Here is a 14,874-nt window from a genome sequence, read left to right as displayed (position 1 = left end):
ATTCTATCCATCCGATCCGACAAAGGAATTAACATCTACTTGACAAAACGCCGATTCTCCCAACATACCCAGTCAAGCTCAGTGCGGCGGCACATTTCATTACGACCACCCAAGCGATCCGTCAGTTTTGGCCGGCGAGCCTTTCACAAATGACCGCCCACTTCAAACAGATAAGGACTTCCTCGTATACACACACACGCACACACACACTCATACACACTTACACACACACACACACACACAACACACACACACACACACACACTGACACACACGTGACACACACACACACACATGCGAGAGAGAGAGAGAGAGAGAGAGAGAGAGAGAGAGAGAGAGAGAGAGAGAGAGGAAGAGAGAGAGAGAGAGAGAACTCAGAACTCAGAACTTTATTACATAAGGATAAAGGTTTTAGGCTTAGCCTAATCTTCCAACCTGTCATTGGAACATACTACAGAGAATATTGTAAACGAAAGCAAAGACTGCGCACATACACACACACACACACACACACACACACACACACACACACACACACACACACACACACATCCACACACACACCCTCGTATACACACACACGCACACACAAGCTCATACACACTTACACACACACACACACACACACACACACACATGCGAGAGAGAGAGAGAGAGTGTGCATGTTTTGATGATTGTTTATATTAAATCACCAATCTCGACTAAAACCAGTTACATGTACCAGGACTTTTCGTGTCTTTTCGTGTCTTTTCGCGTCTTTTTGCGTCTTTTCGCGTCTTTTCGACTTTTAGTGACACCCTCAAACATCCAAAACATTACCACAATGCAATTCTTCAACACACACAAAAATGCTTCCGGTACAAATTGGCACAGTCAATGACTATCTCATGAATCTACACATCAAAAATAGAGAATAGTGTCGTAGCCATCCTTTTCCGAAGTTTCACACAACAGAAATAATCACTTAATACTCACTTATTCTTCTCAAATCAGTGTCAGGTGCGTACATTTTTGTTTCTTTTGGGTTGTATATGACTTGTTTCGTGATATAATATTCCAAGCGAACTACTTGACACTTGTTTCTGTGGCTGTCTGCAAGTGCAACTTCGCAGTCATTTTGCTTTTGGTTCGTGTTTTCCTTTAAATACGTTTGTGTTCATAAATAAGAACATTCATTAGCAACCATAGGCGTTTGTTCGAAAGTTGTTTTTTTGCTGTTCAGATTATGCTGGGTTGCAGTATCTGCGCAGTCTATCTTCACAGGCTCATGAAAACAACAAGGCATGATGTAAACTTCACCTTGTTATTCAGTGATTATTATGTTACAATGCTGATAAATGTGTTGCCTATGTGACTGGTGCAGTATTTCATGTCTGTGTATGGTTTGAACAGAAGCACCAATGGCAATGAAGAAATCAGTCAACACCACAGCGACAGCACGGCTAAAACAAGACTACATGAGAATAATCAAGGATCCTGTGCCATATGTGCAGGCAGTGCCGCTTCCTTCCAATATACTTGAATGGTATTGTATAATGCACACACTCACACACAAAGGTTGTTTCCAATGACAACGCCCTGAATATTAGGGTCAGTTCCTTTTTTTATTAAATTTTTATTGACATTTATTTTTTATAAACATAGCACAGGTCCATGTGTCTTTCTATTTGCCAGAATTCATGTGAGCTGTGTCCTCTGGATGTGGATGTAGAGTGAATTTTCTTGTAAAGTCTCCAATACCGATTTTGTTTTCAGATGTGTGTTTTTATTTTTAACTAATTTAAGGGTAAAATTCTAAAAAAAAAACAGATCTAGGATCAGGAGGGAAAAAATTTGGTTGATCTGGGAATCCGAAACTTTTTGTGTGTGGTTTTTTTTTGCCTAACGATGTAATTTACTTTTTGTGTAAATATTTTGTAATTATGAACATAGAGAATACTACATGGCTTGCTGTGTCGTACCAGATTTACACGAGTTGCTTTTTTAAATATTGAACTCATGTCATCTTTGACGTCAAGCAAAGATACGTCACTCTAGAAAGTATAGCATGAAGTGTACGTTCTCACAATTCATCCAGGCTAAACAACGAGTGTAAAAGTATTCCCAGAATGATTGTCTTGGTGACTCAGCATCATGAGCAGTGTAAAATCAGGTCCCTGGATGTCAGACTGGTTTGACATGACCTCATTCACATGAACTGTGGTTTGAACGATATTTTTATCTCATGAGTGATATCTCATGTATGTAGGATCAAGTCATTTTTGTCGCAGCTGATAATCCTGTGTTTGTGCATGCATGCATTGATGCAGGCCCCCCGCGGGTTAGGGGGAACCCGGAAGAATTTACCCGATGCTGCCCAGCATGTCGTAAGAGGCGACTAACGGATTCTGTTTCTCCTTTTACCCTTGTTAAGTGTTTCTTGTATAGAATATAGTCAATGTTTGTAAAGATTTTAGTCAAGCAGTATGTAAGAAATGTTAAAGTCCTTTGTACTGGAAACTTGCATTCTCCCTGTAAGGTCATATATTGTACTACGTTGCAAGCCCCTGGAGCAATTTTTTGATTAGTGCTTTTGTGAACAAGAAACAATTAACAAGTGGCTCTATCCCATCTCCCCACTTTCCCTGTCACGATATAACCTTGAATGGTTGAAAACGACGTTAAACACCAAATAAAGAAAGAAAGAAAGAACATTGATGCAGCCATTTGCGCTTGTGTGCAGATGGGGCAAAGGTTTCATAAGTGCATATGTATATATATATTAGTTTTTCACACACCTCAGTTTCTTGAATGAAAATAATGATTACACTTCACAGCTGTCAGTGATTGTTAATCAACTTAATCCAGCTGTAGTGTGGTCCCTTGATGAAAGTTTCAAGGCAGCTACTAACCCGTGCCAGACTAAAGGACATTTTTTTCAAGATGGCATCGAGAGGTGTGCTCAGTTCAATGTTCAAATAAAATCAAGTATTAGTACTTTTAGTTTTACACTTACCCTTTAATTCATTGTCACTTGTCAGCATCTTTGATATCGTGACAGGTGGTTCTTCTGACTCGACATTATCCACTCACACACTGTGGAATGAAATCAAAGAGTTGTTTTATGTAACACAGTGGCAGTTCAAAACATGCAACCAGCAGCTGTTCCTCTAGGTCTTTTTTATGCTAGTCCGAAACATGCGTTTTTCGCCGTGTTCTTGAGCACTGACCACAGATTTTCAATGCGACTAAGGTCTGGTGACTGAGCGGGCCACGGTAAAATACAAATTGTGTGGTGTCTCATACAGACTTTTGAACTTATTACAACAGATTTTCTGTCTTTTGGTAGTGTCCAATGTTGCCCACCACAAATATCAACAAACAGAAGGTTGGAACTGCTGTTAAAATGTTTCAGCATACTTCAGAGAGTTCTTTTTTTCTTCCAAAACGGCTAGCGATCACAACCCATCACACGATAAACAATCACAGACCACGATTTTCAGTCTGTAGGCTGGGGAACGCGGCCGATATCCACTGCTCTCTGCGCTTCTGATGCCTTCGTCTAGAAAGTCATTTTCTCTCCCCAACTCAAATTGATCAAATTTTTATCTTTTATCTATTCTTCCACAGGTTATCAAAAGTCCAGAATGATTTATTTAGATCTACGCCTGATTTTAGAGGTTTTCTGTAGACATCACACACAATTTCGCTTTCTCTTACAACAGTTGTCTGTAACCCATAGAATGAAGATTGCTCTCAAGTTTTTGACAATAACGCACTTTTTCATCCTGATCGGCACGATTGGCCTAGTGGTAAGGCATCCGCCCCGTGATCGGGAGGTCGTGGGTTCGAACCCCTGCCGGGTCATACCTAAGACTTTAAAATTGGCAATCTAGTGGCTGCTCCGCCTGGCGTCTGGCATTATGGGGTTAGTGCTAGGACTGGTTGGTCCGGTGTCAGAATAATGTGACTGGGTGAGACATGAAGCCTGTGCTGCGACTTCTGTCTTGTGTGTGGCGCACATTATATGTCAAAGCAGCACTGCCCTGATATGGCCCTTCGTGGTCGGCTGGGCGTTAAGCAAACAAACAAACTTTTTCATCCATAAGATTGACTTTCCATGTGTCCACAAGGCCGTCAACTTTTCTTGCGATCTTTTCTCTTGCCAACTCGAAATTTCCTTCAAAACTTTGAAATGCAACTTCCACTCAGTTTTACAAACTACCGGTACACAACTCCTTTAGACCACTACCCATATACTTTCCACGTTTCGCAATTGCTCACAAATCATACCATTTCAGATCTAATCTGCAATAAACCACAAGTGACTTCTGCTCGATTAAAAGAACAAAACGGCAGTGACTTCCATTTGACCGTTTCCTAAGGAAATATTTGCGGGCACATGAAAGTGATATTCTATCTAATCCTGCGAGAAAACAGCGCCGCCATTTTGAGGGAAAAAATCTTTTGTTTTGGCAGGTTGCAGTGAAAGCCAGTTTAACTTACAGGTTTGGCATGAACTGCACCTCGTCGCGATATAACCTTCGTGGTTGAAAACGACGTTAAACACCAAATAAAGAAAGAAAGATGAACTGCACCTCTCATCTAACTTTGATGTGTTGCTAATCAAAAACATGTCTGTTATGTTGAGTTTAACACAATTAGAAAAGGATGCATAAATTGACAAAAGTTGAAAGCAAAGGTTCAGTCTTTCTGAGACGGATGTTAGACTGCTTGCACCAAATCGGTGAACATCAACAACAGTCCTACCATTCTCATGACAGTTAGGCTTTCCAATTAAAGTGTTTGTCTTTCTAATATGGCCGAGTGGTAACGCACTTGCGCTCGGAAGCGAGAGGTTGCGTGTTCAGGCCTGGGTCAGGCCGCAATTTTCTCCCCCCTTTCCTAACCTAGATGGTGGGTTCAAGTGCTAGTCTTTCGGATGAGACGAAAAACTGAGGTCCCTTCGTGTACACTACATTGGGGTGTGCACGTTAAAGATCCCACGATTGACAAAAGGGTCTTTCCTGGCAAAATTGTATAGGCATAGATAACAAGAGGCGAAGCCTTCAAGGCTCACGTAAGAAATAGACAAACAGTAACACAAACTCAATCACTCCGTCACACATACACACCCACACACACAGTAAGCTTAGGTGACGACTGTGCAAGAAAGAGAGACACTAGATCTAGATCTGTCTGTGTCTGCATGTAGCCTACTTACAGGGACACGACTGCCAAATAGTCTCGGCCCGCTCAAAATAACAATGACCGAGACCACACACACCACGCGAGAGAGAAAGACTACAGGGAGGCATGCCGTCATGATGCATTAATTGACGTCAAACACTTTTGACCGTGACGTAATCTTATGCGAGCTTTATCCATAGTCTTGGATAACCACTCACACATAGACTCGGAAATGTTAAAGTTTCTACCACAGACATACACACACACGCACAAACGCACGCACGCACAGACAGACAAAGTTACGATCGCATAGGCTACACTTACGTGAGCCAAAAATGTCCATCAAATACCCGTGGGACTTGGAATAAAGTAAAAAAATTCCATCTCACACGGCATTAAGTCTCAGGAAACATGAATACACGCATGCAGGAAAAAAAAATAAAAAAAATATGGGTAGCGCCGTATGTATGCCAGCTCGCTTTCCCCGGGGAGAAAGCAGCCCGAATTTCCATGAGGGTAACCTCACTGGACTGTAAATCTTATCCAATCCAATCATTTATATAATGCTATCACATTTTTTTGACTCACATGCGAAGCAAAAGTGAGTCTATGTACTCACCCGAGTCGTCCGTCCGGAAAACTTTAACGTTGGATATTTCTTGGACACTATTCAGTCTATCAGTACCAAATTTGGCAAGATGGTGTATGATGACAAGGCCCCAAAAAACATACATAGCATCTTGACCTTGCTTCAAGGTCAAGGTCGCAGGGGCCATAAATGTTGCCTAAAAAACAGCTATTTTTCACATTTTTCCCATTTTCTCTAAAGTTTTTGAGATTCAATACCTCACCTATATATGATATATAGGGCAAAGTAAGCCCCATCTTTTGATACCAGTTTGGTTTACCTTGCTTCAAGGTCAAGGTCACAGGAGCTCTTCAAAGTTGGATTGTATACATATTTTGAAGTGACCTTGACCCTGAACTATGGAAGATAACTGTTTCAAACTTAAAAATTATGTGGGGCACATGTTATGCTTTCATCATGAGACACATTTGGTCACATATGATCAAGGTCAAGGTCACTTTGACCCTTATGAAATGCGACCAAAATAAGGTAGTGAACCACTAAAAGTGACCATATCTCATGGTAGAAAGAGCCAATAAGCACCATTGTACTTCCTATGTCTTGAATTAACAGCTTTGTGTTGCATGACCTTGGATGACCTTGACCTTGGGTCAAGGTCACATGTATTTTGGTAGGAAAAATGTGTAAAGCATGTGAGTCGTATGGGCTTTGCCCTTCTTGTTCAGAATGTTCTTCAATGAATTAATACAGTCAGAAAGCTTTTTCTCTCTCCATCTCTTTCATCTCCTGTTGTTGAAGGAATGCAATCAGATTCAGAGTTCCCCCTCCTGTATTTTTAGTGATAAACAAAAATCACTTTTTTTGCTATATTTTTCAGGCATTACATTGTGCTGGGTCCAGAAAATACACCATATGAAGGTAAGCACACAAGAACAACACTTACCTGGGAAAAAAAAAAACCATGTAAATTACTACAACTGCTAGATGCTGGTTTGTGGCTGAACAGTGGAACTCCCCTTTTAAAGGCCAACATCCACAAGAATTTTTCTCCTGGAGCGACCTAAACTTGAACCCGTCGCTATTCTTGCTTGTCTGTTTACTTCGTGTTGCACGCAAAAATTGAGCGACTTCCTTGCCGCGTGGATTGACGAAGCTGTTTTATTCTCATGACTGAAAACACTGCAGTGCGTGCAGTTTTATTCTGTGGGTTCGACAGATTGACTAAATGTTGTAATTTCGCTTTCACGAATCAGGAACCGACAAGGAATAAGATGAAACTGTTTTTAAATTGATTTCGACAATTTAATTTTGATAATAATTTTTATATATTTAATTTTCAGAGCTTGTTTTTAATCCAAATATAACATATTTATATGTTTTTGGAATCAGAAAATGATGGAGAATAAGATGAACGTAAATTTGAATCGTTTTATAAAATATTAATTAATTTTTAAGCCACCACGCTGAAACTGAATGAAGCTATTTTCGCCTTACGCGACTTGTTCTTTTGTACATTCTCAGCAGAATTCTTTTAGTTCAACCCAATGTACTGCCCAGATAACATCTTGTTTACTGTCGGCGTTGTTTTCATGCATTGTACCACGTTCTATGATGTTTTGGATACATAAATAACAAGTCGCGTGAAGCGAAATTATAAACAAGTCGCGTAAGGCGAAAATACAACATTTAGTCAAGTAGCTGTCGAACTCACAGAATGAAACTGAACGCAATGCAACGCAGCAAGACCGTATACTCGTAGCATCGTCAGTCACCCGCTCACGGCAAAGACAGTGAAATTGACAAGAAGAGCGGGGTAGCAGTTGCGCTCAGAAGGATAGCACGCTTTTCTGTACCTCTCTTTGTTTTAACTTTCTGAGCGTGTTTTTAATCCAAACATATCATATCTATATGTTTTTGGAATCAGGAACCGACAAGGAATAAGATGAAAGTGCTTTTAAATTAATTTCGAAAATTTAATTTTGATAATGATCTTTATATATTTAATTTTCAGAGCTTGTTTTTAATCCAAATATAACATATTTATATGTTTTTGGAATCAGCAAATGATTGAGAATAAGATGAACGTAAATGTGGATAGTTTTAGAAAAAAATGATTTTTTTTAACAATTTTCAGATTTTTAGTGACCAAAGTCCTTAATTAATTTTTAAGCCACCAAGCTGAAATGCAATACCAAACCCCGGCCTTCGTCGACGATTGCTTGGCCAAAATTTCAACCAATTTGGTTGAAAAATGAGAGCGTGACAGTGCCGCCTCAACTTTCACGAAAAGCCGGATATGACGTCACCAAAGACATTTATCAAAAAAATGAAAAAAAGGATGGGAATATCATACCCAGGAACTCTCATGTCAAATTTCATAAAGATCGGTCCAGTAGTTTAGTCTGAATCGCTCTACACACACACACACGCACAGACACACACACACACACACACACACATACACCACGACCCTCGTCTCGATTCCCCCCTCTACGTTAAAACATTTAGTCAAAACTTGACTAAATGTAAAAACGCTGGCACTGGACCCGAGTACTCTTCAGACTGGCTCGCTCCCCCAGTATGAAAGTTTTTGTCTTGTGCACGTGGATTTAAAAAAAAAAATTATTTATTTTACACAATTAAAAAAATTATTAGAGTAAAATAAAACATTAAAACGTTCATAATAAACAATAGTAAACAAGAATTAAAAAAAAAATTAAAAAAACATAGACCACACATGCCGGGAATCGAACCCGGATCACTTTGGCCATAGGCGGACGTGCTACGACAACTTTACTAGAGTTGTGCGCCTTGAATCACTGTGTCCCTGTCGCTCTCTCTCGTGCTCTCTGTCTCTCTTTCAGTCTCACTGAGATCAAACACTGCATTGTTTGTTTCTTTGCCGAGACCAAATCCCCACCCGCTGCTGCGCTGGCTGGCTTGCAAATCGTCTCGCATGCGATACGCATGCTTTTCTCGTGATCGGCGGTTCTTTTTGGCGAACTGCCTCGGGTTCAAGTTTAGGTCGCTCCAGGAGAAAAATTCTTGTGGATGTTGGCCTTTAAGACTCCCTCCTTTTTTACATTTAGTCAAGTTTTGACTAAATGTTTTAACGCAGAGGGGGGAATCGAGACGAGGGTCGTGGTATGTGTGTGTGTGTAGAGCGATTCAGAGAAAACTTCTGGACCGATCTTCATGAAACTTGACATGAGAGATCCTGAGTATGGTATCTCCAGACGGTTTTTTCAATTTTTTGATAAATGTCTTTGATGGCGTCATATCCGGCTTTTCATGAAAGTTGAGGCGGCACTGTCACGCTCTCATTTTTCAACCAAATTGGTTGAAATTTTGGTCAAGTAATCTTCGACAAAGCCCGGACTTTGGTATTGCATTTCAGCTTGGAGGCTTAAAAATTAATTAATGAGTTTGCTCATTAAAGTTGTCATTAAAATCGATTTTTCGCAAACAGATTTAAAATTGATTGCATCGTATTCTTCATCACATTCTGAATCTAAAAATATATACATATTTGTTTTTTAACTTTGTTCATCTTACCACAGTCATCTTACCACAGTCACTTCGTTGTTTAGATTACATATGTTCTGTTTACTCTCAAAATGTGATCACAATAATTAACAAAAATAGATTAATTAGTCTTACGATTAAAATTTAAGAAATCGATTCAAAAATGATTTCATCTTATTCTTTATTATTTCCTGATTCCAAAAACATATAGATATGATGGTTGTATTCAAAACAAGCTCAGACGGGCGGGGTGGTAAGACGTCTGCCTCTTAATCGGAAGGTCGAGGGTTCGAACCCCCGCCGCGGCCGCCTGGTGGGTTAAGTGTGGAGATTTTTCAGATCTCCCAGGTCAACTTATGTGCAGACCTGCTAGTGGCTTATCCCCCTTAGTGTGTACACGCAAGCACAAGACCAAGTGCGCACGTAAAAGATCCTGTAATCCATGTCAGAGTTCGGTGGGTTATAGAAACACGAAAATACCCAGCATGCTTTCTCCAAAAGCGGCGTATGGCTGCCTAAATGGCGGGTTAAAAACGGTCATACACGTAAAATTCCACTCGTGCAAAAACACGTGGGAGTTTCAGCCCACGAACGCAGAAGAAGAAGAAAACAAGCTCAGAAAGTTAACAAGGTTACAGAAAAGCGCGCTTTCCTGCTTAGCACAATACGCTACCGCGCTAATCTGGCGTGTCAATATCACATGTTTTGCACGTGGGAGGTGAGCGATTTCCTTCACGCGGGGATTGACGAAGCTGTACTGTCTTGGTGAATAAATACAGTGCGTTCAGTTTCATCCCCTGAGTTCGACAGCTTGGCTAAATGTAGTAATTTCGCCTTACGCGACTTGTTTCTTTTTTTCTTCTTTTTTTGGTGGTGTTTGTCAAAACCTTGTTTGAGACAATGAGTTAAAAGGGGGGTCCACTGTACTCAAAAGTGGTTGCATAATACACAGAAAACTGTGATGTCACATGGGGATCTAAAGCAGCAAAATGTCAATACATGTAGTGAACTTTCCTTTGTACCAGAGCTTCCCATTACTATCTTAGATACCCCCCGCGGGTTAGGGGGAAGAATTTACCCGATGCTCCCCAGCATGTCGTAAGAGGCCACTAACGGATTCTGTTTCTCCTTTTACCCTTGTTAAGTGTTTCTTGTATAGAATATAGTCAATGTTTGTAAAGATTTTAGTCAAGCAGTATGTAAGAAATGTTAAGTCCTTTGTACTGGAAACTTGCATTCTCCCAGTAAGGTCATATATTGTACTACGTTGCAAGCCCCTGGAGCAATTTTTTTATTGGTGCTTTTGTGAACAAGAAACAATTAACAAGTGGCTCTATCCCATCTCCCCACTTTCCCCGTCGCGATATAACCTTGAACGGTTGAAAACGACGTTAAACACCAAATAAAGAAAGAAAGAAAGAAGTATCTTAGATTTTCCTTGATTTTGTACCTGGCTGTAGATGTGAAGCAACAAAATATTTATTTTTGTTCCACCATTTTGCATGAGACGGTGTTTGTCAAAACTAATTACTGTAATGCAAAATAATTCTGCAGTCACTTATTAAGAAATTATGGTTTGGAGTTTGCAAGTTCTTTATTTTTCCTCTTTTTTTTTTCTTCATTGCTGTTGTTTTGGTAATTGTTCTTTTCATTTTGCATTTATTATCTGAGGCAGGAATTGTCAAGATTTCACAAACAAATCAACTTCTTTGTTGTGTTTTTGTACAGGGGGCATATATCACGGCAAGCTGATTTTTCCACGAGAGTTCCCGTTCAAACCACCCAGTATATACATGATCACACCAAATGGCAGGTTTAAATGCAATACCAGGTGAGTGAGCTTGACCGTTACTTGTTGCTATTTCTTTTAGAAGACACACAGTTGACTGACAGTTAGATGTATTATTGGAATTTCATGTAGTGGTTGATGACAGGTTAAAAAAAACACTTGTTTTCATCGGACAGATGGTGATTATCAGTTACATTTGATTCACAAAGTGTTTATATGACTTTATTACCTAAAGTGAAGCAGGAAAAAGATGATTAGCTCAGTTCATCATACACAATTGATTGATTAATAAACCTGCAGTTGGTTTTTAATTAATAAAATGTTAAATACATACTTTTGGAGCAGCATTATCTTCAAAAACAAAACAGAAAAAAAAAAATTGTACATAACGTAAAAGCTGTAAGGAAATGCTTTTTGTGAATGATTGACATATATAACCATGTCAGCTTTGCTTTAAAAAAAAAACTGCACAAATTATCCCCCTTGCAAAACGTTGTGTCATGCAAAGTTTGACTTGATGGCTCTTCCAGGTTGTGCCTTTCCATCAGTGACTTTCACCCCGACACCTGGAACCCAGCCTGGTCAGTGTCCACTATTCTCACAGGACTTCTCAGCTTTATGGTCAGTTTACATCTGTGTGCCTCTCTATGTGCTGTTGTCCATCGGTCTCTGTCTGTAGTGTCCAGTAATGCTTGCTTCATAAGTTGTAATATTATAGCATCAGAAGGACGGGCACAGTGGATATGACATAAGCCTTCTAATCGGAAGGTCATGAGTTCAAATCCCGGCCGCGGCCGCCTGGTGGGTTAAGGGTTGAGATTTTTCCGATCTCCCAGGTCAACTTATGTGCAGCCCTGCTAGTGCCTTATCCCCCTTAGTGTGTACACGAAAGCACAAGACCAAGTGCGCACGGAAAATATTCTGTAACCCATGTCAGTGTTTGGTGGGTTATAGAAACACGAAAATACCCAGCATGCTCCCCCTGAAATTGGTGTATGCTGGCTGAATGGTTGGGTAAAAACGATCATACACATAAAAATCCACTCGTGCAAAAACATGAGTGAACGTAGGAGTTTCAGCCCATGAACGAAGAAGAAGAAGAAAATAAACATCAGAAGATATCTTGAATGTTAGTTTCTGGACACTGACAGATAAAACAAACAAACAAAATGCCAGACGCCTTTGTTTCTTTCTGCATTCACCGTTGATGTAATGACATTTGGAAAACAGACATCCAACTTTGTTCAAATTTAAGTACAACACTTTGGGATATCTTTTACACAAACAAACCACAGCCCCCATCTTCAAGATTTCTGTGCATGGATCTTATCTCATAGATTTAGCTGATAATGGTATAGATACAGTGGAACCCCCCCTTCAAGACTATCTCGCTTTTAAGACTTCTTGTTCGGAGTTGCTGTTGATAACGTCTGTAAATCTCCAAAAAGACTTCCTTGCTTTTAAGACTTCTTGTTCGGAGTTGCTGTTGATAATGTCTGTAAATCTCCAAAAAGACTTCCTCGCTTTTAAGACTTGATTTTCTCAGATTTTTTTAATGTAGGAGGTTCCATTGTCCTGCATTTACATATTCCACGTTTAAAACATGTTTTGTTTTCTTCGTTTTTTTCAGTTAGAGTCCAGTCCCACCCTAGGCAGCATTGAGACATCAGTCTACACTGTAAGTTTGTTTCTTTGCCTTCTTTATCTGCAGAAAGGGCAGATAACTTTGATTTGCCTCTCAGAAAGGCAAGTTTGTTTTGCAAGACTAAGAAAATTATGTAGGTTTATATTTGCCTGGGGTCACAGAACTTAAGAGTGTTTGTCTCTCATGCTGGTGGACCGATTCGACCCCCACAACAGACATATATATACAAATAAGCAACTTTTCCGAGGACTTTTCAGTCGACCCAGCTGGATATGGGATCCTGACCCTATTCAGTGCTAGAGAAAGTGAAGACAGGGAGTTGTAGATAGGCACTGCCTTCATAAAGTTTGTCTAGAAACGTTGAGATCTATGACATCTTGCTCCCGTATGACCTAAAATGGTTATGGGACTACCAGAATCATCAAAGGATTCTTTCCACTTTTCACAAAGTTAAGAAAAACTGTATGAATTGAGCAAAGTGGAATTGGGGGAGAGGGAGGAGGACATTTCTGTGGTTGTTTTGCTTATACTGTATTTGCTTTCTGTCTTCAGAAACGCCAGCTTGCAGCACAGAGTGGTGCTTTCAACCTGAACAACAAAATCTTCACAGAATTATTTGCTGAAGTGGCTGAGGTATGTGTTCTTTTCATTAAACCTCTGTGTGCCTCTGTTCAAGAGAGAGAGACAGGAATGTTTTATTCTCTCTCACTTTGTAAGTTAATTGTGATATGAAGGGGACACTTCATGAGGCAAAACATGCTGATAAGGTTGATAGTTTGGGATATGGGTTGAAAATGGAGTGGAATGTCAGAGTCTGTGTACATCATGAAAAGTTTCACAGACATACATGGCCTTGCTAAATGTAACTGTTTGTAAGGTATCTTATCCAGTGTTTGGTTTTGAATGCCTGTGCATAATATTTCATCAGTACATGTATTTACATTCTCTAAAATTCAATTGAATGCCTTGATGTTGTCTGTCAATGGTCATGCCAGCATTTTCCCGTCTCCAAGAGAGAGAGGCTGTGTGGTTACTAGTTAGCTTTTGTTGTTGAATTTTTTTTATAGTGAAATTTTGTTGATTTTTACCAAAATTAGTCTGTTTGTGCTTTCAGTTGCATCAACGTTTGCTTTTATCATTCTTTTTTTCACTGCAGGATATTCGTAAAGAGATTCAGCAACGAGAACTGGAATTGAAACAGGCCGCGAGCTCAGCTGTAACCCAGTCGGCGTCGTCAGAAAGTAGTTCCTCCAATAGGACAGATCAAGGCCCTGCGGCTTTGCCACGAAACCAAGGCCTTTTGGGAAGTGCACTCACAAACATTTTTGTGATCTTGGGTTTTGCAGCGTTCGCGTTCACAGTGAAGTATGTTTTGAGGAATGTCGTCGATTGATAGAGAGACTGGCGTTAAGAATGTGCTTGTGGAATTGAGGACTGTAAAACTGTTGTCTTTCCAAGAATAGCTTCTTTTCAGCCTTTTTTTTTTTTTTGACTGGGTGTCGGGTTGAATGAATCTGTGGAATGTGAAGGAAAAATGCTTTTCTTTCCCTGACCTTTTACCTACATCGTTGTGTATATTTGCTTGTGTGTCAATGCGTGTGTATGTTTATATATGTTCTTGAAATGTTTTTCTTTGTTTTAGTTTTTATGCTTGTTGTCTGGACTGCTTCGAGTTGTACACAAGGGTGTGTATGAGTGTGATCGTCTTTCATATTTAAAGAAACTCATTTAGACAAGGTCATTGTACATTATTGTATATTCCTTCCCAGAACTGTTGAATGAGAAATGATTTGTTGTAAGATATGAGAAATAAATATATACATGTAGTTTCTTCTTCTTTTGTCTATTGTTTAGGTGTTTCTTTCTGTTTATTTCAGGTTTTTTGTTTTTGTTTGATAAAGTGTATAGAAGAAAGCCCCCCGCGGGTTAGGGGGAAGAATTTACCCGATGCTCCCCAGCATGTCGTAAGAGGCCACTAACGGATTCTGTTTCTCCTTTTACCCTTGTTAAGTGTTTCTTGTATAGAATATAGTCAATGTTTGTAAAGATTTTAGTCAAGCAGTATGTAAGAAATGTTAAGTCCTTTGTACTGGAAACTTGCATTCTCCCAGTAAGGTAATATATTGTACTACGTTGCAAGCCCCTGGAGCAATTTTT

General features: G+C 39.7%; 1 protein-coding gene across 1 annotated transcript; it reads left to right on the top strand.

Annotated features, from left to right (window-relative positions):
• The first annotated feature begins 834 nt into the window (after nucleotides 1–834).
• Nucleotides 835–14,632, top strand: LOC138978285 (ubiquitin-conjugating enzyme E2 J2-like). The gene is made up of 8 exons (XM_070350963.1): nucleotides 835–999; nucleotides 1,393–1,525; nucleotides 6,636–6,676; nucleotides 11,012–11,114; nucleotides 11,603–11,693; nucleotides 12,703–12,750; nucleotides 13,270–13,350; nucleotides 13,874–14,632. The coding sequence occupies exons 2-8, from the start codon at nucleotides 1,401–1,403 to the stop codon at nucleotides 14,108–14,110; spliced, it is 726 nt and encodes a 241-aa protein (XP_070207064.1). The 5' UTR covers nucleotides 835–999; nucleotides 1,393–1,400; the 3' UTR covers nucleotides 14,111–14,632.
• The last annotated feature ends 242 nt before the right edge of the window (nucleotides 14,633–14,874 follow it).

Source organism: Littorina saxatilis, linkage group LG10 (assembly GCF_037325665.1).
Source record: "Littorina saxatilis isolate snail1 linkage group LG10, US_GU_Lsax_2.0, whole genome shotgun sequence".
NCBI lineage: Eukaryota > Metazoa > Mollusca > Gastropoda > Littorinimorpha > Littorinidae > Littorina > Littorina saxatilis.
Note: the sequence above shows the minus strand (reverse complement) of the source record. Positions and strands in the feature narration are given on the sequence as shown.